At 40.2% G+C, this 23132-nt stretch overlaps 2 protein-coding genes and 1 long non-coding RNA gene across 6 annotated transcripts in view; 2 read left to right on the forward strand and 1 right to left on the reverse strand.

The window, feature by feature from the left end:
• The first annotated feature begins 1831 nt into the window (after positions 1 to 1831).
• Positions 1832 to 11394, forward strand: LOC111223959 (protein TESPA1-like). 3 transcript variants are annotated; one of them, XM_022748278.1, is made up of 12 exons: positions 1832 to 2031; positions 3069 to 3257; positions 3629 to 3671; positions 4721 to 4761; positions 5340 to 5393; positions 6570 to 6609; positions 7089 to 7139; positions 7398 to 7493; positions 7733 to 7941; positions 8099 to 9288; positions 10239 to 10308; positions 10909 to 11394. In XM_022748278.1, the coding sequence occupies exons 2-12, from the start codon at positions 3113 to 3115 to the stop codon at positions 10998 to 11000; spliced, it is 2031 nt and encodes a 676-aa protein (XP_022603999.1). In that variant the 5' UTR covers positions 1832 to 2031; positions 3069 to 3112; the 3' UTR covers positions 11001 to 11394. The 3 variants fall into 3 exon arrangements, with proteins under 3 accessions (XP_022603999.1, XP_022604000.1, XP_022604001.1); XM_022748279.1 differs by lacking the exon at positions 1832 to 2031 and adding an exon at positions 2190 to 2241; XM_022748280.1 differs by lacking the exons at positions 1832 to 2031; positions 3069 to 3257; positions 3629 to 3671; positions 4721 to 4761 and adding an exon at positions 4587 to 4666.
• A 402-nt stretch (positions 11395 to 11796) lies between these two features.
• tarbp2 (TARBP2, RISC loading complex RNA binding subunit) lies at positions 11797 to 17320 on the reverse strand. Its single transcript, XM_022748281.1, has 7 exons — positions 17133 to 17320; positions 15861 to 16175; positions 15488 to 15557; positions 15167 to 15284; positions 14547 to 14674; positions 14037 to 14232; positions 11797 to 13438 (listed from the first exon to the last, which is right to left on the reverse strand). The coding sequence occupies exons 1-7, from the start codon at positions 17183 to 17185 to the stop codon at positions 13281 to 13283; spliced, it is 1038 nt and encodes a 345-aa protein (XP_022604002.1). The 5' UTR covers positions 17186 to 17320; the 3' UTR covers positions 11797 to 13280.
• Positions 17321 to 17453: 133 nt separating this feature from the next.
• The window catches only part of LOC111224003, a 35618-nt gene continuing 29939 nt past the window's right edge, over positions 17454 to 23132 (forward strand). For both annotated transcript variants that reach the window (XR_002665197.1, XR_002665196.1), the window contains exons 1-2: positions 17454 to 17503; positions 17752 to 17827. This is a non-coding gene — a long non-coding RNA (uncharacterized LOC111224003). The remainder of the gene's footprint in view (positions 17504 to 17751; positions 17828 to 23132) is intronic.

Raw genomic sequence — 23132 nt, forward strand, 5'->3', positions numbered from 1 at the left:
CTCGCTTGTGGGAGGGCTTTTATTATAGGGATGTATGAGGGGGCTGTCAGTGAAGCAGCACATGTGCCCATGTAAACAGGCCGGAGGGTGGAGTTCATCCTCAAGCCGGGCCTGCATCCACCCAACTCTGTCTGCAGTCAAACACTGATGTTTCATCAGTCTGTTTCTCCTAAAGCTATTTATCTCATTCATCCCCAACAGTACCCCTGCACAGTATAAGGACTAATAGTGTAATCTTTCATTATACAGTGCTTGGCTCCCAGTATACCATCCTCTAACTTACCTTAGCAGTGATTGAAAATTTGTTTACATCATTTGTTGAGCATGTCAGTTCATCCTGGAAGAAACATGCCTCCTCTGTTGCACGGTCTGAGGTTTCTTCCATTTTTTGGTGTTAGCTTTTTTGGGACTGGAGGGTCTACAGACAAAGGATGTCATGTACTGTACAGCTTTTTAACCCCCTTGAGGCCAATTAGTGACATAATCCTGGGCTTTAAAAATAAAATTTTATTTCACCTGATTTAAATAAAAGTACCAAATATTACAATGCAAAATACTCCATGACAAGACATAGTCCTGCCTCGAAATGTCACTCAAGTAAAGGTATTTAAGTAGGAAAATGTAAGTAAAGAATCAAACATAAAATAACTCATAATTCAGAAACTGGCTCATGTGATGGTCAAATATCATATTGCTGGATCATTAGTAGCATTAGCTCCAGGTGGAGCTAATTTTTCTTGTTTTATATTCAGTTGAGTAGTTTGACCTGTAGCAGTGTATCATACTTGATATTTTCATTGTATGTTTTGTGTGTAAAAATCTGTAAAGTATCAAGTAAATAAAGCTGTTATATGAATATATTGGAGTAACAAGTATAAATATTTCCCTCTGAACTGCAGTGGAGTAGAAGCATTAAGTATTGAATTTGAAAGCTCACTTTTGTATTGTTGAAAGGAAGAAGTGTTGTATAATTAAGGGAAGAATTGGGCTGATTGATTGATTTATTATCAGCAAAATGTATAAAATATTTTTAGCTATTTTAAAAACCTTTGGGTAGTTCATCCATAAACTCATACAATCGTAACCTGCAAACTATAACTGTCAAATGCAGTGGAGTAAAAAGTACTTTATTTTCCTTTGAAATGTGGTCAAGTGGAAGTATGAAAGAAAGACAGAATGACAGAAATGCTCAAGCAAAGTTGTACAATCTTCATAGTGAACTAAAGAAAAAAACGCAGATGTTATTACTGACCTGTAACTGATCTGTAAGTTTTTAGTACGCTTAATAAGTTATTAATCATTAATAAACCCATTTGTTACAGCTTATAAACCCTTTATGGATGACTTAGCAGCAAAAAGTTTATGTGAAAGTTTATGGTGTATGACCTGCTTCATGTACAAAACTATCACAGAGAATGATGATTGTCAGCTGCAGGGTCTTTGATGAAGGTTTCCATATTTCATGTTTTGGGGTATATACAATACACATACACATACTTAAGATACCTCAAATCAAAATGCATGACATTAGAGTACTGAAAGGCATTTTTAAAGTTCTTTTCCTGCCTATTGGAGGTCACAGTTTGCCTACCAGACAAATAACATTGTTGTTGAGATTATAATCTTTTCAAATGTGTAGTCAACCTTTACCTTCTGACATTTCCAGCAACAGCTTTCAGTCTGTCAGCTTTTGTTTCTGCAGGATGTGTCGCAGCTGCGTCCCGCGCTGATAAAACTGTTGTATTTCATGATCAGATGCAAAGTCACTTCCTACAGTTAGCTCTCACACCGTCCCCTGCCAGGAGGATCCGTGCAGATGCAGCCTGACAAATGACCGGCGAGCATCTCTTCAGAGGAAATTCCCCCTGAAACTCGTCATCGTACATTTATCATTGAAAACCCAGAGCAGGCTTGAAGCTGTTACAGGGTTTGCTGAAGACTGCAGATTAGTTTCACACAGCTCAGCCTGCGACAACAGGAAACGAGAGAAAAAGCGCCACTGACGCAGAACTGAAACCTGCATCGGTGAAGGTAAAGCTGCCTTTCTTCTGTTAACTGTTTTCGCTCTTAAGCTTTTCACAGCTGAAGTCTGAACAGGCATATTTAATTCAACTGACAGTTAATACAACCTATAATAGACATTGAGAAGATTATTTCTTATTAATATGGATGACATTATACAATGGCAGACTTTATAATCGAAGGAAAAACTGGGAAACATTCATCTATATTTTCAGAAAGGTAGCCTATATAACCATAATCAGTATAAGTCATTTATGTCTTATGTATGATGCATGATCTATTCCTTAAAATTTTATTGATCTAAACTAACAGTTGTTTGGCTTGACTTATATATTAGAATTACAGTAATAAGGACTTTCAGTCAGCCATTGATTAAATTTATGTTTTTATTAAAATGGATTTGGATAGATCTATCTGTCACTCTGTGTCTGTATTTGTCTTTGTATATCTTCCCTCCTTTACCCAGTGTCACTTTACATGTTTCAGCTACCATCTATGTACTTTAGATATATCTTATTTTATGTTTATACTGCTGTATGCTCTTTATTGCACCAGGGTTTTTCATTCACCTGTACATGTTTCAAACTTAATATTTTTATTTTTTGTCAGCTTTTTAAAGTTTTGTGAGTTCTACTATACTCAGTATTCATTTTAACTTTTTTTTTTTTTTTTTTTTTTTTTTTACACTTAAAATGACACATTAACTTGAACTTTACCTTGAGGCTGAACGTCAGAGAATGTCATCCATCGTAACATGTCTGTCTGAAAAAGAGTTGAACGTGTTTTATTAATTGTTTTAATTTCACACTGTAGTTTACTGTTGGTCCAACTTGTCAAATAATGCAGTTTATGAGGAAGCAAAGCACACTCTCTAGGGAAGCTTTAATTTAAAAAAATATATCAACACATAATAGCTCCAAACTATCATTGACTTCAATGTGAAAGTGGTATCCGTCTCAGCCTCTGTAAAAAAAAAAAAAAAAAAAAAGAAAAAAAAAAGAAAACATATTGTCTGCATCTCAGGCTCGGCCCTTGTGTCTCTGTAGCTTCAGTTTCACTATGTCCTCCCGGCTGTCTGTGACTTGAGGCGATGGAGAGCCCGTCCTCCACTGTGAGGCGGCGAGCCTGGATCAACAGCAGCCGACAGTGGCCCACTCTGGAGGAACTGGACCCCGAAGGGCCGCTGTGCAGCCTCCCGTCTGCCTCCATAGCAGACGACGATGTCTTTTCCGATGGTAAGTGCAAACTAAGGAGAGTGTGAGAGATCCACCCACACATCTGTCCAAACAAATGATAAATTGACCCTGAGGGAAGTAGTGAGGGATTTTGTAACCAGTTTATCAGAACTTCTATTATTTCACATATATAAAATAAAAGAAATTGCATAAATGATAAAATGTTGGATCACTTCTTCTTTTAGAGATGGCATAATTTACAAGATTACTTCAATACAATCAGAGGTTCCACTTTTTCATAACATAATATGTGCAAAGTTACTGTAGACAGGATGGGTGTTTGTTTAAAAACTGATATAAGAACCTGCGGAGTTGTTTATTTAATGAGGATTACTCATAAGCTAAGTGCTGCACATTTATGATTTCCACAGGATGCTTCACAGGAAAGATTGAGAACTGGCTCCTGCGTTGTGGGTGAGTCAGTTTGCTTTTCTACTTTTGTCTTTGTAAGATGGATGTAAGATGATGTTTTTTGAGCACAGACTCTTGCCGGCTCTGAAGGACAAGGTGTCAGACACTGGAAACCGATTTAACAAACAAAAGCAAGTAGAAAGTGGAAACCTTCTGAGGTCAGGTTTTCCAGGAAGACAGCGCAGGAAGGTAGACGCTGTATTGTTTTCACCACAATAGCCTAAGATGATGCATTTTTATAATTCCATCGGAAATATACGCTTCTTTCATTTCTTAAAAGCCATGATATGAGACTGCTTCGAACTGACTTTGTCTGATGTTATCTAGGGCACGGCTCTCACAACACACAGCTTTTGGAGCTTGTGTTGAATATGTTAAAGATGTTTTTTCTCAGGATAGATGCAAACTTTTCAAGCAGTCTTCCAGCCCTGAGGCTGTTACACCAACAAATCACACAACCTAAGCCCTTTTCTCTAAATTTCATTGTGGTTTAAAATAATAGTTACTGAAATAACAGTTCCTTTTTCCTCTAATGGAACTGATTGAAGGAAAGAGGTCAGCTCACAGAGACGTTATTTAACGTCTCCTGTATCAGTCATTGAAAAGTAAGCTGCACTGCTAGTAATCAGTGAGGTACTACATACAGTGTGTGTGCGTATGTGTGTGCGCGTGCGTGTGTGCGTGCGTGTGTGTGTGTGTCGGCATCTAAATGGCTCCTTACACTGTGAAATAGAACATTAAAAAAAGTGGTGATGGTTTTTGCATGCCGAGAAGTTGATAGGGAAACGACCAAATTGGTTTGGAGGTGTTGACCATAGTTCTGCTCAGCATGTGAACATTTCTACAGGAGGAAGTTGACAGACTTCAGCAGCCTGTTAAGGGCTGATTAGAGAGCAGATGTGAATGATTCTCACAGTCATCCGCTGGAGATAGACTGCTATCATATGCAAACGCATTCACCTATTTGATAGAAGAAACATGCAGATAACGCTGAATGGGTATGTGTCTGTTGGTTTGTATATATGCATTAAATATTGAAATATGTTTGATAGGTCAGAGGCCTGCTCAGAGAATACTGGCCAGCTGAGTTTTGGTGAGTATGAACTGAAATAAAGCTTTGTCATGAATAACAACCTATCATTTACCACAAGTCAGTTTTGTAATTAACATACTAACTGTAATTGCAAATCAAATATAAACAGTTCAAAAATACACTTTCCTTTTGTCTTTAACCCTGTTTCTGTAGAGGAAGTATTCTGATCCTTTACTTAAGTAAAAGTAGCAAGACTTGCGATATAAGCATATCACAACAAGTATTATTAGCAAAATGTACTTACAGTATCAAAAAATAAAAGAACACATAATTCAGAAAAATTGTCTGTGTGAGGGTTGTGCTATTAAATATCATAGTGGATCATTAGTAGCATTTTACTTAAGTAGCAGCTTGTCAGGGTGGAGCTAATTTAATCATCTTATATTTTGTAGAGTATATTAAGCTGAAGTATAACCTGTAAACAGCGCATCATATTTGATATGTTCTACCTCAAATTTAAGTACTAACTTAAGTACAGTACTTAGGTAAATTAACTTTGCATTTCACACACTCAGAAATGAACATATAATGTGCAACTAGATATGAAAGTACTAAATCAATGATTGTCCTCTCTTCAGAGTCTGTGCTCAAAGCCAACAACTTAGACGATGACCTGAGTCTTGGTGCTGATGGTAAGTACACACACACACACACACACACACACACACACACACACAGACAGACAAAGGAAACTAACAAAGCAGGAAATGTTCTTATAGGAAAATGAGGTGTGTATCATGCATGTTTTTTATTCTCTGCTCAAGCTTTGTTATAGCGTTGAGTGACACTGGTCCCCTTACGCAAATCAACTGTAATATCACAGAAAAGTCAGGTGTTAGACAGTTTTACTGCACCTCTGTCAGGAGGATTTTTTTCAGTAAGTGTAGGTCAGAAAGTTATTTTTTGTCAACAACCTCCATAAATGTGGGTGTTTATGCTCTGTATTTGAAATGTTATGACATTTGCCATATCATATCAGACGTACATTATTTATAGCAAAAAAAGAAGTTACATAATAGTTATTGCAAGGTCAAAACATCAACTTATCATTTTTAGTGGTGAGAATAAAATCTATGGGTGTAACAGCAGAGTACAGAATTGCATAATGCCTTTAATATAATCGCTTAGTAAGTACATCTTGTGGTGCAAAAAATATTTCTTATATTACAATCTGTATCAGTTCACCTTTTCTACATATGACTTCAAATTCATCCTTGAGTGGCATGCTGGTTGGAGTTTTGCTTTACATCTGCAGCTGTTTGACAGTTTAATGTGAACATCACAAAGTGAAAATGAGAGGACCTGGAAGTGCTGTGATGTTAAGTGTGTAGGATTTATTGGTAGAAATTGGATAAAATCTTCAGAATTATGTTTTCATTAGTGTATAATCACAAGAAACTAAGAATCATTGTGGGTTTTTTTTTTTTCTTAGAATGAGCCTTTCATATCGAAAAGGGAGCAGATCCACGGTTGCACCGCCATGTTTTCTACAGTAGCCCAGAACAGACAAACTAAACACTTCCTCTAGAGAGGGCCTTTAAGGTTTCTACGTTACCTGAAGGCCACCGTAGGTTCTTCTTCATGCTTGGAGAGCGAGGAATGAGGGGAGACGTATTGAATCGGTTGCTTTCTGCAACCTCACCACTAGATGCCACTGAGTCCCGCACACTGGTCCTTTAATCTAACTTTCACCAGGGTAGCTCACCCAAACACGTACAGATATTTGTATAGGCGTAAATTTGTAAATTAACTGTGAAACCAGCAACCTGATGCGTATCAACACACTTCTCTTTCATTCATTGTTTCAGCTTCTTTGTTAAATGGAGGAGGAATTTCACGTGAAGCTGGGTGAGTAGAATCTGTAAAGTTATCGTTGCAGTGACAGTGAAAGAATAAAACGCAAGAGACAAGGAATGTACTGTTGAATAAGTGAATAATATGAATCCATCTTGCTTTAATCATTAGAGGCCTCTGTATTTTTAAGCCCATGTCCTACTTTCTGAACAAGAGCACAATTTAGGAGAGAAATGAACTTTCTTTGATGTTTCTCAAGTTTTAGTCAGATGTGAAACTATATGAGTAAGTCTGTTCACTGACATTTTTATTTCCTGGGTACACCCATGGCCACTGAGTTGTTTCTTTTGAATATGATTAAGAAGTGTGAATATAATTTATCACTTGAATGTTGGCTACAATACAGTCCATTTTTGCACTTCTTTTAGTTTTGAAAGAATTTGTGAAGACATGGGACTTTCTGAACTGACTAAAGGAAGTTAAAAGAATGTTGTTATTTTTCCTCCTTTTCTCCCTCTATGCTGACCGTGAAGCCCCGCACGGCGTCCTTCCCTGAAACAACAACACAGCAGACTCAACAGCAGGTCAGTGACAACCTGCGAACAGATCAGATGATAAAGTTGTACTGACATCAAATTATTTTCATCGGAATTTTTCTGTAAAGGAAATGTTTTAATTTTTTTATTTTTGGAAATGTACATCAAGAACAGAGTCAGGCTTTGTGCTTGCTTGTCAGCTGACTTGTCTTTGATTACATGCTGAAGCACAACTGTAGGTTTTGCCTTAATATTGATCTAATTTGTGGGTCATATGCAACATAACTTTTCATGTCTTGTCTACAGCACCCCTCGTACTGGACTATGTCCGCCGTCACTGAACTTGGGCCACAGCATGGCCTCCAGCTGCCTCTCCTCCTCCACCTGTAAAACAACATCAAGGTGAGGCTGCAACACTTTCACAAGGTTCACTACTCTGTAGTTCTGCAGACTCATCACCAGCAGTTTTTTACTCTTGAATGACCCACTTGACAAGTTGCAGATTTCCAAATCTGTCGTCTTCCGTAACATTTTTCTTTTTCTGGCCTTTACCTGACTTTTACCTGAATAACCGAATAGTACAGTGCGTTCCATTTTTATCCTATTTATTTGTTTCTCCCTTTCTCCCACGCTTACAATAGTGTGTCCGAGATCCTGCAGATGTGTTCTGAGGATGCAGAGGAGACGTTGTATGAGCTGGGTTTCGGCTGCGATGAGCCACAGGTCACTGTTCGCATCCCTCCTCGCTTCTTCACCTTCCCCTCTCAGGCTCAGGGCATCAACTTCCGCCTGTTCTTGGATGCACAGCTACGGCGGATACGAGAGGAGGACCCCAGCCTCTCTCTTGCTAGTAAGACTATGGATTTATTAAATCCCTCTGCCGTAGGTTATCTTTGTCATGTGATTTGTGTTATATTGTTTAATGTGTGATAAGGTGAATTCATTCTGGGATGTAGAAAATGAGCTCCATATAACTTGGTTTGATTTACATTTTATTCTTTCCACAGGCCGTTTCAGACAAGTCCAAGTGCTCACAGCAATGGCCAACGCTTTTTACTCCCTCTACTCCCACGTGTCCCGCACCCCTCTTCAGAAACTCGCCACGCCGGAGTTCACTTTCTCGTCTCCCGTGGAGAGGATCGAACGCTTCAGGAGCAGTGTCCGCAGTGAGCCGCGTTCTCCGGTGGAGAGGCTGAAGGACACCGTCTCCAAGATGTGCCTCTACACAGGCTCTCCTCGCGGGTCAGACTCCACCTCTCCGCAGCCCTCACCCAGGAAAAGGTCCAGCCTCCCTGATGTTGTGGATATAGTCCTGGTGAAAGCCAAGACCGGGGCTTCCAAGAAACTGGAATTGGGGGAATATACCAGGAGTAATTCAGCTGTAGATGTTCGGCTAGTCACGGATGATGATAAATCCTGTAACAGATGGAGAGAAGAGCAAACACAGCAGACCGTGGTGGACACGGACATCCTTCAGAATGGAAATAAAATCTGTCACAATGACATGCATAGCAGCAAACAAACAGATAATGATGACGCTGATAAAAACAGTGTCCGACCAACAGACACTGACAGCAGGACTCACAGTCTGAGAACATCTCTAGCCTCAACCTTATCAGGAGATACTGTGATAGAAACAGATCATCACTTTCTTTCATGTCAGGCTGAGCAGATCTCATATTCCACACAAAGTGATACAAGGAGAGCTGAGCTAAAGCCTGTTGCCAAGGTTACGTATGATCGAATCTGCCCGCAGATAGTCGAGAGCGTGCACCAGGCGCCTTTCTGCTCTCAGCACACACACAGCCCAAAAGCAAACACATTACCTCTTATCTGCTCTGAGACAGAAAGTCCTGGATCACACAAACCCCGTGTACAAAGCCCTATCTCTGGGCCTGATGTTGCCTTTTCAGGAGAGGCCAGATTGGCTGATACATCCGGACCACTTCCTGTCCTGGCCTCCAATGCCAACCATACCCATTACTGCATCACCGTGACTGGCTGGGAGGGGGACGATGCCTCTTCCTGTTCCTTGAACACGCCAGATTCCAGCCATACTTCTACTGTCCCTCCTGTCCAGACATGTGAGGAGTACTTGAACAGGGGGAAAAGCCAGTACCTGAATCCACTGACACATCGGGGCCTGGGGGATTTCTCCAGTAACGTAAAACAGGCTAACTCTTTTGATCTGGAGGAGGTACGGTCATGAAACAATACTACTGCACATGTTCAGGAATGTAAAGCTGCAACATTGGTGGCAAAAAATAACCTTGACATATTTTTGTTTATTACAAATTGTGATGTTATAAAAGAGAAATACAAATTTGACATACTCTGAAAGAAAGGGACCTCATCTGTAAATGGGTCAAAGAAACAGGGTGAAAGAATTTAAGAGAAAAAAAAGGAGAGTTCATGTTATTATTGTTCAGTTTAAACAATCATCCTACTGTAGTTATAGACTCTTTTTCCAGTGGCTGGTGTTGGTTCAGGTTACTGACTAATATTTTTCTTTCTTTTGTTTTACTTTATACTTTTACCAGGAAGCCCCACTGAGATAAAAAAAAATCTCTTTTACAAGACAGACCTGGCCAAGATGGCAGCCATACAACGCACCACATTTTAAAATACAGCATAAAACATAAGATTTCACATATACAGCATGACAGCAATTTAGGCTCAATGGCCTTTCAAGAAAAACAACTACATGTCTCATTTACCACATTCATGGCTACACTGTCAACACAGTTTTTTTCAACAGTTTATTCCTTCGTTTGTAAGTTCTCAGAATGATTTTGATAGGTCATTCGTCAAAAAAGCGAAGAATGATTTGCAAAACCGGTAAACAAGATGTGATTCGATCAGGCTAAATAACAGTAAGCTATTTATCAGATGGATTAAACAGTTCATCTCTAATGATACCACTGACCCACTGATATTCTATCAGTAAAAAGGTTTACATAGTGTACTATGATGCAGATGATCTCAGAACATGTTTTGTGATTATGTAACAATGTGACATTGGTGATGAAACAATGTATTGTTCAGCCCCAGTGTTATACAGATTTTCTTAATATTGTTTCCTAATCATTCAAGAGTCACAGCAGACACACAGTATATAATAACTGCTTTATACTTTTGTCTCAATAGCTGCATAGTGCGGGAGAGGAGGATTATGGACAGACTGATGCTACATTGTCCACAAAACGTCAGTACAAAGGTACAGTGTATTTATTTTTTCTTTGTGTGTGAGTGACATATTTTGCATGAACACAGAAGGTCGCGGTCAGAAGTTACAGCTGTTGCTTTGGTACACTGTAGTCATGCTTTACGGGAACATGACTCGTCATAATTTTAAAATGGCTGTTTACACTGATAAGCAGTTCGTGTGGCCAGCAAATACTGACTGCATTCACGCTGTTCACCCTGTTTAAATGATTATAGTGAAAAATTAAAATAAAAAATGCATGTTGTCAGTTCATGCTGTAACAGCCACTGTAACCAGAGTGCATCCCGCTTTCTCAAAGTGTTTACACAAAGACGTTTGCAGAAATACCAGGCATATTCTTTTGGTGAATTTCAATAAACGATTTATGCAGAAAAGCTCGATGTGTGAGTATGAAAATGAATTCATCAGGAAAGGGAGGTTTCTCGCTTTAAGTGTATACAGGTCACTGCGCAGGTGGATTTGTCACTGGGAACAAACTGAATGTGCCTTTGTGTATCTATTCAGGTCAGACTGCAGCTGCACATGTGCGATGGTATACAGCGCATGGAGTCGTTTGCTTGACTGTGCTCGTGTCCTTGTGTCCCTGTCTAGGTGAGGTTGGCCGGGGCGACAGCATGCAGTCAGACAGCAGCGGCTATGCAGATGAAGAAGTCAGTCCCTCATCAGACAGACACGGGAGATGACAGGAAAACACAGAGCTCCATGTAAACAACGTTCAAAGTAGTGTTTGGAAAGTGCGTCCACGCAGGGACCGACAGTCAAACAGGCCCAAAGGAGTCAAATGTCATGTTTTTGTAAGAGACTTACACCACATGTGAAGCTTTCGGAGGCTTTACACTGAAGAAGCTTTTTCGCAATAAGGAACATTTCTGCAAAGCATTACATTCTCCCCCAGTGTTCATTCTGAATACAGAATATTGTAAATAAATAAAACATTTAAGTTGTTTAAAGCCTTTGATGAAATGCTGTGTGGATCATATTTGAATAAGTCAATCTGGAATTACAGCATATGTTCAATTTATTACAATAACAGTTTGCAGTAAATTTACAAAAAAAGAAAAAACAAAAGTCAATTTCACATGGAGCTCGCACTGTAGTTTACTGTTTAAAAAAAAAAAAAAAGAAAAAAAAAAAAACGGGCATCATTTTCTACTATGACAAAGAAGTCTATCCCAGAATAATTAATAATGTCAGCACCTAAAATTCACTAAAAACCTGTTGACTTCCTTTTTTCAGTAATCAGAAAACCAATATGCAGATCTGCCTTTTCAGAGAAAATGAGGTCAGTATTACATCACACACACTGTACTTGATACCAGACAGAGTTGATGTGCAGAAACATGGTCAGCCTGCAATGTGCAAAGGACATTATCTTTTCTAGTAGTGCAAACTGTTTACTATATTCAATACTTATGTGCAAGGCGGTATATCGACAGATATGCAGCTACTGTAAAAGAGGTGGTAATGAAACCTCACACACAGACACAGGTAGTCTGAGAATATGATCTGGAAAATCACTATCATCAGTTTTCAAATGTCATCACAGGAAATACAGTCACACTGACAGGAAAAAAGAAAAAACATAAATTATAAATGAGACAATACTGGGCATAACAAACTCTAAAGCGTTCTTCAGTTAATTACTTTCAAACTCCACACAAGAAGATGTGGTAGCTTTAGTTGTCTGGTTGATGATATTGAACATTGAAAGTAAGCTTGATGATCCATTAGTTACAACAATTCTTCATCAGAAGACTCACAGTAATTTTTAAGCCCTTTGTCTTACACAGAAATGGATTTACGAAGGTCCTAATGCAAAGACTGGAAATTAAAATAAGGGTAATAGAGAAAATTTTTTGATGCTGTTTGCACATTCGGGAGTGAAATGAACCAGTAGAAGCAGATTTTAAATTTAACTGTAATATTATTTCAACTATGCTCACAATTAAAAGACGTGGTATTCTCTCATAATCTTCATAAATGGAAAAGCTTCTGATGATTGTGTTCAGAGTACCTCGCAGGGAATTCTACAAGGGCAAAATTTACAAAAAATGTTATAAGGGCAACTCATATAATTTTCCATCCCCTGAGTCTACTGATCTTCCTGACAAATCTACTTCAGTAAATGCCAAAGAATAACATGATTACAAAGGGTTAATTTCAAATAAACCTGATAAGTTCAAAATGTGTGTTAGATACAGATGAAATAGTCAGTTTTAACTGTTTTTCAGATGAGAGGGGAAAAATGCCCAAAATACAAAACTTTAAGGCCAAACGTTAAGAACATCACAGAGACAAACAGTTTGAGTTTCAGGGGTTCAAATTAATATACAAGAGAAGCCACATTTTTCAAGACTCATACAAGCTCATGTGTAAAAAGGGGCAGTCTTTAAAACAATTATCCTCTGATATTTATTCAGCAGAGTCTCTTTCTCTATGTTTCAGCTGCATGGCTGTAATTTTTTCGTCCATCCATGAGATTACTGATTCCATAGCCCAATTTCTATAAACCTCTTTGACCTTTTGCACTTTTTTGTTGCACCAGACCCCAGTTTTTTTGGGAACTGATTCCAAAAGCACCATTTAAAATTTCAGGTATACTTTTTTTTTTTAACTCTAGATTTTAGGAAAACACGGCGCTGTGTATGGATGACAAGCAAAAACTAAAATACTGACAATGCATTTTAAAATAATTTGTTACAAATATGCAAAATGTCAAGGAGAGGAGTATATATATGAGTTTTTTGGGCAATTAAAATGTCCGTGGGCGACAATTACAAATCAAAGTGACCAAAAAAGGGCTCCAGGGGTGAATTTGGGGACAGAAAACGTCTCTATTTCCAAATCTGAGGTGATTCACGGTTATTTGAACTCATCACAAAAGTGCCTTCCGTCATCCAAAGTGGAAATTTATCCAGGCAATTTGTAGTTGCGAGTTCTAGTCTTTGAGGAGGTAGATGGCATTACTTCCCTCCAGCCATGATTTTGAGGTACTGCAGTGCATTGTGGGCGGCGTTGGCTCGAGCGGCGTCTATGCTCGGAGCAAAGCCGTGGCACACTGTGATTGGCTGTGTGGACAGCTCCACTAGACACTGGCACAAGCCGCTCAGGCTGCGCTCCTCTGAAACAAGAAAGGACAAGAATGTTGAAAAGCATCACCACAGATAAATAATGACAGATCTAATGCTACAAAACTGAGAAAACCAAGCAACTCTTAATGCTGAAACCGTTTCTACTCCATTGAATTGGAATTGATTAATTCTTGGTTAATAGATAAATGATATGTACTTAAATGTGTTAATCTCTTAAGATTTATATCAGGTTACTGGTTCCTCGCAAGCACCCCGTACAAATATTTTAACAAAACTTTAATTTTATAATTTAATTGTCTGTCAGTTAATTAGTCCTAAGTTTTAACAACTTGGTGGTTCCCCTGCACTACACTGTGACAGCATGCACCTGCCGGCTACTTACTCCATATCTGATCACAGTGGTAGTAACCACACAGCATGTTACCATCAAAATGTACCCATGATGCTCTGCAAGCCTTAGTTTGTGCAGGTGTTGTAAACTAGATATGAAAGCAGTGAGAGCATGCTCCTAACTGAAACGCAGCTCTTCATACATCCGCTCAACCTTTCACTGCAGTCAAGAATGTGGTGCCCATCAGAGGTAAATGTCACCGTAATTTATTCGAGTGTTGCCGTTTGTGAACTCACCTAGGTCCAGGTAACTGACGTCAAAGCGCTGCTCGGCAGACAGGTCGCTCAGCAAGGAGCAGAAGTTGGAGTCGGAGGGCATGCCCAGAGGATGGCTGCGGAGCTGGAGGATCTTCTCTCCGGCAGAGTTACGCAGAGAGTCCCACGTGCAGCTAAAGCCTTTACTTTTGCCCGACTCAGCTCTGTTCCCCATGTGCTGTGTGAGCAGGAGAGATGAATTTACACTATTATTATTACCTGTCAGGAAGATTGATGAGTAATAAAAGGGGTAATGGGGTGTCAGGTGCATATTTGAAGGCCAAACGACAGGATGTAGGACACATTATTAAGCACTATGTGATGCAAATATAATATTTGCATGCCATTAAGGGGACATAATTGAGGATGTAGTAAGTGCTTAGGTTTTAGTCACATATTATTCAGCGAGGTGCCAAATAATTTAACATACAGGATTCCTGTATGCTTTGTCAGCTGGTGCACAGAGAAGTTTTGTTTCTGTTTGTTTCTCACCATGGTGAATGTGTCATCTTCTGTGTCGGCGTCGTTGCTGGTCCTCAGGTCTACCGGCACGTCATGTATACGCGATAACATCTTAGCTGCAGCATTTCTCTTGGCTAGCTTCTTGGACGTACCACTTCCTATAGATAAACTGGAAAGTATCAGTCATGTTGCACAAGTAATGACTACTGATTGGTAACTAGTCTGACCTGATGATTGCCACTCACTAAGACTTTATAAGCAACTAAAGAGCATGCCTGTATATCTTGTGAAATGGGAATTTTAAATTTCCGTCTATTAGCGGCAGCCTCAAGTTGTGCCAGAGAACAGTCAATGCTGCTGTAATTCATGTATCAAGAGTGGCGGTCCATAAAGGTCACCAACTACACAACACCCATGTAAAAGGGAGTACATATGATTTTTTCATGATCAATAAGCTGTTTTCTCTCAGCATTATTTCAGAAGTAGCATGTGTCATCACTGACAGTCAACTGCATGGTATTCATGAGAAGAGGGTACATGCGGCTTGTTAAAAAAAAAATTTAATATCATGAAATGAGGAAGAAAAGAGATAACAATCTGAAAACACACACAACACGCACATTCGCGGAATGAAAAATGATGCATTTTACCGATTTCCACGAATCTCTCAACTCTGCAGGTCATGGTGAACTCTTTGCGATGTGCTGGACCAGACTCCTGAGTGACTGTGTACTCTGGCAAACGCCATCCTTTCTGCACCACCAGTTCCTGGCAGAGAAGAACACAGACAAACACAAACTGTACAATGAAAGGATTATAACAGCAGCAAAAAGGCCATAAACTACAAACAATGCAGATATTGTTATTTGGACAAACTGGTAAGGACTGTTGGAACAATGAAAGTACTGATTCGAAGAAAATCAAACTACAAAATCAAACTTTAACTACAGTAGTTTTCTCTGTTTAATTACCTGCAGAGCCCCGACAGGGTTACATTCAGACTGCTGAGAACTGCCTGAGCTCTTCATCTCTGACTGGGAGCTGCACAGAAGATAAGAGATAAAACAACTCAGAGGAGGAAATAATGAAAACACACACTCATTTACACTTACATTTGTTCAATGTTGAAATATTCTATATATCAGGCAGATGACAAGCCATTTGATGTATAGAGCATATCGAGATGTTATTTTGGCTGCAACATCAGCTGATGCTGGATCCACACAGTTTTTTTCATTATATAGATCATTATAGCTTCAAAGTATATGTTTAATTTTAACTGTAGGGCTAGTGGCAAGAAATGAAAAATAAATAAATAAATAAATAAATAAATACGATGCTCACCCATCTCCATCAGTAGACACGTCAACCCCAATAAACCCGTCTACTCCAACACCAACTCCGGCAGGACCTCCGAGACCTCCTTTGAGCATCTTCAGAGCAGCCTCGGCTGCTTTGTGCTTGGCTGCCTTCTTGCTGGGCCCTTGGCCGGTGCAGCTGATCTCTCCGACGGAGACGCGGAAAGTGAAGTTGGGCTGGTGGGCCTGTCCCTCGGCCTTCAGCAGGTCATACACTGGGGTCTTGCCTATCCGCGTTCCATACTCCTGCAGCAGACTGATGGGCGTCTTTCCGGGATTCACAGCCAGCATTTGCTCAATACTGAACAAAAGAAAACCCAGAGCATGAGATGGACTGTTGACTGCAGCATGTGATGCAGTGAGTTTTTGTCCTTTTATATATATTTATATATTTTACCATTTTTTCTAATGCTAAAATGTATGCACTCACTTCAATTACAAAAGACATCTGAATCAGAGACTTCTCCCAACAGCTCAATACAACAGAGTTGAAGGGAGTTTTAGTAGTACTTCCAACTTGTGTCTCTCCAGAAACAATGTCCTGGTTACACAAATTGGGAAAAAACTCACTGTGAAGTTGAGTCAAAAATTTCACATATCTCCTTTGTATTGTGGTAACAGAGACTGCAGCAGCAGATATGAACCTGATTATATCCACATGGTTATCCAGAGGGATGACTGAGAAAAACGTTTTTATTGTGATTTTAGGTGAACTGACTCTCTGAATGAGTAATTTCATACACAAAAGCAAAGATTTATGGAGAGATGCTCCTATGGGGGAAAATGCAAGAGTTTTCAAGTCTATGCACTGACATCTGTCTGCATGAGCAGTACAGATTGCAATCTGTAATCAATGCAGTAAATTGCTTTTTGAGTTTGTGATCTGAGCTTTTTAAAGGACTGAGGACACTGCTACAGGTTACAGTTACATATTAGGCTACACATGTCTAATAGCACCTGCAGGTTTCTGTGCCTATCTATATTCAGTAATGCAGTAATCACACAGTGATCAACAGGTCCAGCTTCCATGGATCTAATATTCATCAATCAACATGATTACAGTTCCCCTAATCAGTTACACTCAGACCCAAAACTGGCATCTTGTTTTGTAGCTAGCTGAGTAAAGTTTGCACTGACTAAGTTGCAGCATGTTAGAAAGAATTACAACCAGCTGTTTAGTAGCACCCGTTCAGAAAATCTTCTAATAGAAGGATGTAATGGTCAGTGCTATGTTAGCTTAGCTTCTGTGCAGCTTCACCTGGAGCACCCGGAGTTTCTCTTCCAGCTGTCCGATGCTGTCTCGTCGTTCATTCCCTATTTCACGCAGACAGAGCCGATCGGTTTCGGATGGCAAATCCCCCCACCAAAACACACACTTTGCTTTTCATTAGACGGTATTTTCCCAGACAGATGATTAGGCAGCGACATGTGAAGAGCAGACGCGGCGCCCTCTGCTCCGACAGAAAACAGATATGACGTATGACGTATCCCGGCGAAACTCGAACTCTCATTGGTCCGAGGAAGCCGTGGGTTAGTTTGGTTTGAACACCGGGAAGCACCGAGGCAGAGTGCATGTTACCAAGGCAAAAGGCACTAGCAGGTACCCATGTGCAGCTGCAATAGAAGCAGGTGAATCCACTGGTGGAAAAAAGCACCACTGTCACTAAAATATAAAATGTAATGTATTCCGCTGAAAGTACAACTCTTCCATTCAAAAATGTGGATAAGGTAGAACTAATGTACAAACCTAGCTTACCTGCCGTTAGCTAGTACGTTAGCTAGAGCAGTAAAATTAACTTTCACGATCTAACTGTTGCATTACGAAAACAAACTTAACGAGTGTAACATTATTATTATTACTTTATTTCTTTTTGCAGCCAACTAAAAGCTTCAAACTGCTGCTGTCAAACAACTGCATCGAATGAAAATGTACCACAAAATGGACGTTTTCAAGTAAGTACCCGTACCAATTGTACTTGAGTAAGTGTTAATTGTTTCTGCCTTGTTTTGTTGGCTAATCTTGGTTTTGTTCAGCGTGTGAGCAAGTAATTATCCCACAGTTCATGTTTTCTCCGTGGGGTAGCTAGTTTAACTTCAGTTTTTTTTTGTCTGCTCCTCAATTATAGGCTATAGCAATAAAAAGAAAAGTATTTGTTGTGCATCACGAGTTTTATTGCACCGTGGCTCTTGGCATTTGTTATGGCTACAGTGGGCCAGAAGAGGGCGACAGTCAGTCACTGATCTGTCAGGCTGATGAGCCTCTCTGTCGAGGCTTGCTTGGTGGTTTGGGGCCAGAGGTACCCTGGCACCTGTCATCTCCACTATAGACCAACATATAGACACGGGGAATTTCATTAGTTTACTAGCCTGACCATTAAGCTTAAGCTAAATATGAGGGTTTGGACTCAGGTATGCTGCAGTCTGTCAACTCCTTACAGAGATAAAGCTTTATAATAAATAACAATGGTTACACACTTTATTTATACAGCATCTAAACAAAGTTAAAGGATGTTTTACATAGGAATACTTCTTGGCACTACAATTCAATATAATCAAGAAATTAAAAGCACAAAAATGAAATAGAAAGTTCCTGGTCTAAACAACAGTCCTTACCGAGCAGTATAAAGACAAAATACAACAATAAAAATAAATGAATAGTCTAGTAGATAACATGATATGTACAATTTAGGAAAAAAGAGATGGTAATTAAATTAATTATGAAATAATATTACAGACTGACAACAATACCAATTTGGGTCCAGTTTCTCTTGTTAGTTTGAGTCCCTTTGCCTTGGTGAAAACCCAAAGGAATTATGCAGACCCTTAAAATCTTTTTGACCCACAAGTACAGAACCTCTTGCCCAACTAATATAGCAGCACTTCCATAAAATATTTCAGTACATTTTCCACCTTTCCATCATTTCCTTTATTTCTGTGGCTGGACAATTAATTGTGTGATGGTTTGCTCGTAAACCCCTGCTGGCCACCGTTGAAACGGAGCTTGGATTCTGATGGCTTCATTCACTGGCATCGGTGTGTCACTGTGGATAAGCACATTTTGCCAAATGCAACACAAAGTGAACTGGCCATGACAATGAGTAAAGTCGTCTCCCATTTGAACTCCCAAACCTACAATCAAAGCGCCATGATTTATTTGTGACCTGAGCATTCCCCTCCTACTCATTATTCATACTTTCAGTGTTAATTTGCCTTGTTCTCCGGGCACTCATTTGTCGGTTGAAAGCCCTAATTTATTGACCTATAACGTGATAATGTAAGTGTTTTTATTGAGCTAGTGGTTAAATCACTGAGTGAATGAGATCTGAAATGAATACTGTCTTAGCAGTGACAATATACTTCATCCAAAATGTATGCACACATCCACAAACACACTTTCCTTTTCCCTGTCTTGGCCTGGCGCATTAGTATGTGTGGTTCCTTAGTTGCCAAAATCATCAGTAGATATCTTCAAGCATGGAGCTGTATGAATGCTCTTTTTTCCCTCCTTCCACAATATGATGTGTTTCCTTTTTTGTGTGTGTTTTGATCCTTCTCTTGCGGCCAAGCTGTGCTGTGGTGAGGCGCGGGTTCGAGTGGCGCTCCTGTGTTATTTTTGGCAGCAGCAGTGGTTGGTGGCTGTTGAGGAGAGAGGAGACAGAAGGGGGATAGCGTGAAGCCCAAAACCGAGGCTGTTTAAGGGATTTCTGTCTGAAGGAATTGCTTTGTAATGATCAGAGACTCATTATGGATGTGTGCGTGTGTGCTCTCAAGCATGGATTTACGCGCACACGCGCACACACACACACACACACAGAGAAAAAGGCTGGCATGCACATTCATACATTTAGCACTTCACAAACACCTCATATAGATGTTCTCATTTACAGACCACACACTTGGACTTGCTAAATTGCTTAACATGTGAAATGCTTACTTTTTCATAGAATCAATGGCATCTGTGTATGATGAAACCTGCATCTATATTAACAAACAAATTTAATTATTTTCCCTTATTTATTTGTCGCAGTTAGTCTATTCCTGTCACATGGGAACTATTTCTTGTTTGTCAACCACTTTGTTAAGGCTCTCTCTCCTCTGTGGGAGTCAGTCTGAGACATGCCGCCTGCTCAGGCAACATGCAGTGTCAGACATTCACGCTCCTCCCTCTACACTTCTGAAAACACCATTTGAAAAAGATTTTCTCCAACTCTATTCTTGGCCTCAGATCAAGAGAACGTTATTACTCTGCTTTATTTATTTATATATTGTGGTGGTAATGTGTGTGAACGTATGCGTGCATGTATGTATGTGTGTGAGTGTGTGTGAATGTGTGTGTGTGTGTGCGGGTGAGTGATATGTAATTGTGTATGTATGTGAGTTAAGCCACAAAGATATTTCAATTTCTTCAGAATATTAAATAAACATGCAGCAGCAGCAGCAGCAGCTTCAGTGAAGCGCTGCCTGCCAGTGGGTTTTGGGTTGGATGGGTGGCGGTGCTGGTGGTGAAGGGGGAGAGGGGGTTTGTGGCCGTGGCTCTGGGGGGGTGAGGCAGCTCATGGTCAGGGCCCCCGCTGGACACACTGGCGCCTCGCGCTGGAGGACTTCTGAACCACCACACTCCTCCACCAAAACCCTGCCAACCCTGGCTCCGTGCTCCCGCTTCCAACCCAAATCACTCAGTTCTCTTTCAGCATTTTGACTCTCTCTCTCTCTCTCTCTCTCTCCCTCTGTCTGTCTCACTGTCTCTCTCTCTCTTCCCCCTCCTTCCTCCCTGACTCTTTTTCCTTCTACAGTTTCCTCATTCAGTTGATCCAAATCCAGATTCATTTGCTATTTGGCTGCCTTCTCTTTTCTCACTTACCGCTGTACTTTTAGTGGCAGGGTTCCCTGATTGTGTTTTCTCTACCTTTTCTCCTGAGGGTTTTGTGTTTTTACATATCCACCAGCCCTTCTCTGTACTGTCTCTCTTAAATCCCTTCATTTTAAATGTTCCAAGGAAGTATTTAGTGGCTTGAACTTGAAAAAAAAAAAGCAAACAAGAACGGGTTTGGGTTGTACATCAGTCAGAATACCATCAAGATAGTAAGCGTTTTGAAAAGGAAAGAACAGTTTATGGGTGTTCTAGATATTTGTAAGGGTATGAGGTTATAATGGGCCATCAATTTTCTAAGTGTTTTTCCAACCATCTCCAAGAGATATAGGGCTTTTCCCCTGTCAATGAAAAAAAACTTTCCGTTGAGGTCAAAATCAAGTAACCCATGCAACCTTTACTATATGTGCTTTCACTATAGATCTCCTTACGTGATCCTAACTTTGAAATCTGTTTTCAAAGTTCATCATTTGTCCTAATTAGAAGTGTACATTGATATTACATGATGAGATATACTTGCGATTACTGATAAAGACCATAGGCCTGTACTTTATTCAGGCCTCTTGGGCAAATGTGGTTTTTCAAAAAAAAAAAAAAAATCCTAACTGCACCTACTGCTGCACATAATTGAATTATGGATGTCAAACATCTTAAGTAGAGTGGATTTGTCTTTACTTTACGTGTCACACATGCAATTTTCTTAACTTAATTTTCCCCTGGAAGCAATTTGTCATCCGGAGGCCATTAAATGGGAAGGATATTATCTTTTTAAAGGGGCACAGAGTCACCCACAACCCTCCCACAGTTCCTATAAACAAAATGGCCTCATTTAGTGGTGCATTTGGTGCATTGGGCAACAAGGGAAGACTCCCTTTAAACTTTAAAGGCAGTTCTCAGGCTAGGAAAGGCTGTGACATTGTATGATTAGAGCTGGAAATATGAGAAGCACTCCAAGTTTGATGATGCAAGGCACAGGAGCTGCTGTTTTGTTTTGTCAAAAGAGGGGGTGGTCTAACCTCCATCACCACTGTAATAATCATTCATACAGTGCAGTGAGGAGAGATAGGAAGTAGTGCAGCAAGATGCAGCATTGTTGCATCAGCTGGACTCAAACTGTGGCACGTTGTTTGAACTGTATTTACTGCATGAATGAAGAAAAGCACACGAGGATACTCAATGACTGAGACACATCTGTTGTGTTTCTTTGTGACATGGCCCTGCTTCCTCTCCTAACAGGCAAATGATGGCTGAAAATGATAAGCAAAGAAGACAAAGTACACCTGAAAGATAGCTTGACCTTTTTACCTCTTGCCCTCTCTTATCTGGTATATTTTCCTTTTTAACCCCTGTTTTATTTAGCTTGACCTCTTCTGCTCTCCAGGTCATGTTATGGTTCACTCAGATCAGTGTGCCTTTCCCCTTTGCCAAAAAAACGTATCTTGTTTATACTTGTGGCCTGACCGCTGAGCCTCTGGGCGTGCTGACATTCTTTTCCCTTTCTCCCCCCCCCCCCCCCGCTCTGTCACAGAGACCCAGCCACACCTGCAGACACCTGTGCTTTTGTCCTCCCTCGTGCCTCCCACTGTCCCATCCCCACCCCCAGCCCCTGCCCTGCATACACTGGTCGGGAGTAGTGGCCACCTTTGCCTGTGGCTGTGTCAGAGCACAGTCCATTGTTTTACTTGACTACTCAGTTAGGACCAGATAATAGCAGGAAAAGCAGGGCTCATTAGCATTTTGTTCAACACATCATGATGAGTTGTCTCATTTTTAAATAGCTTGAATTGGAGTCTCTCTGAAAGTTGAAACTCCCTAGAGTAATTCATTAAGTGTAAGTTTGTCTAACTCATCAAGACTTAACTAAACACTGCTTAAGTGAATGTTTTAAAATTACTTCTTTGTGTTAGGTCGGAAATGGGCTGTGTGATGGCTTAAACAGGTGTGTCTGGGATCCTCTGGAATAACCTTTTTAGTCCCGTTAAGTCTGCAGTAATTTGATTTGTAAATGGAGTGCAGGGGCATGAGTGGGCAAGCCATATGGAACAGATTGTCCAGCTTCTGCTGCTATGTGTCACTGCATGTATATTTTCTTTTTATGACCTTATTTGAAGCAACATTTAATGTTTCCTGGCTTTCTAAATAAAAGAAGTAAAAATAAAGTTAAGGCTACAGTATGCCACCACCACTGCTGAGGGAGTGTATTTTAAAAAGGCAGAAAATACCAGTAGCAGCAGAGGTTTTAAAAGCCACTGACCGTCTTCTTAACCCCCCACCCTCACCCGGCCTGACACACCCTACCCATACCCCATTCTCCCTGTTTGCCTTTTATGTTGTGGACTCGACCGTGCGCCCACTTCAGACCACCGTAAACATGTCGGTCCCTGATGA

This window comes from Seriola dumerili, unplaced genomic scaffold (genome assembly GCF_002260705.1).
Source record: "Seriola dumerili isolate Sdu_G_001 unplaced genomic scaffold, Sdu_1.0 BDQW01000121.1, whole genome shotgun sequence".
NCBI classification, from domain to species: Eukaryota; Metazoa; Chordata; class Actinopteri; order Carangiformes; family Carangidae; genus Seriola; species Seriola dumerili.